This window comes from Carlito syrichta, unplaced genomic scaffold (assembly GCF_000164805.1).
Source record: "Carlito syrichta isolate Samal-C Ts95f unplaced genomic scaffold, Tarsius_syrichta-2.0.1 Scaffold302318, whole genome shotgun sequence".
NCBI lineage: Eukaryota > Metazoa > Chordata > Mammalia > Primates > Tarsiidae > Carlito > Carlito syrichta.
Genome location: NW_007246414.1, coordinates 1 through 719, shown reverse-complemented (window position 1 = coordinate 719; position 719 = coordinate 1). Strand labels below are relative to the sequence as shown.

General features: G+C 60.4%; 1 protein-coding gene across 1 annotated transcript in view; it reads right to left on the bottom strand.

The window, feature by feature from the left end:
- The window catches only part of HEBP2 (heme binding protein 2), a gene marked incomplete at its 5' end in the record, with an annotated part of 9,003 nt that extends 8,753 nt beyond the window's left edge, over positions 1 to 250 (bottom strand). The window contains one exon of the mRNA XM_021711478.1: positions 50 to 250. Within this exon, the coding sequence (XP_021567153.1) occupies positions 50 to 250 (201 nt within the window). The remainder of the gene's footprint in view (positions 1 to 49) is intronic.
- Between the last annotated feature and the right edge of the window lie 469 nt (positions 251 to 719).

The following is a 719-nucleotide window of genomic DNA, read 5'->3' as shown; positions in this document are numbered from 1 at the left end:
GTGTCCCGGCGCCGCGGCGCTTGCAGGAGGGCGGGAGGGGCCTGCCGACTGCGACCGCGGCTGGCCCTGCCCGCACCCCCGTGGGCACGGCTCGCGCGAGCGGCCCGGCCCACACCGAGGGGTCGCAGACCCCAGACAGCCCCCAGCGCCCCTCGAGGGAGGAGGTGGTGAGGTCACAGACACGCGAACTCTCATGGTGTCTTAGGCTTTCCCCGACCTGACCCCAGACCCCGCAGTCATCCCGCCAGATCTGACAGGATCGAGGGCAGGGAGAGGTGGCAGAGGCCAGCCCCTGGTGCGTTCTCAAAAATTTGTTTACATGTATTCTGACTTTTCCCCCCAAGACATTTACTGAGATGTAATTTACAAATCACACAACTCACCCATTTAAAGTGAATAGTAGGCCGGCGTGGTGGCTCAGCCTGTAATCCCAGCACTTTGGGAGGCCACTTTGGGAGGCCGAGGAGAGAGGATTGCCTGAGCCCCGGGGTTCGAGGCCAGCCTGGGCAACTTGATGAAACCTCATCTCTACAATAAATAAAACACACACACACACACGCACACACGCAAATCAAAACAACGGCAAAAACTAGCCGGTGCTAGTGGTGGTGTGTGTCTGTAGTTCCAGCTACTTGGAAGACTGAGGCGGAAGGATCGCCAGAGCCCAGTAGGTCGAGGCTGCAGTGGCCGTGAGCGTGCCACTGCACTCCAGCCTGGGC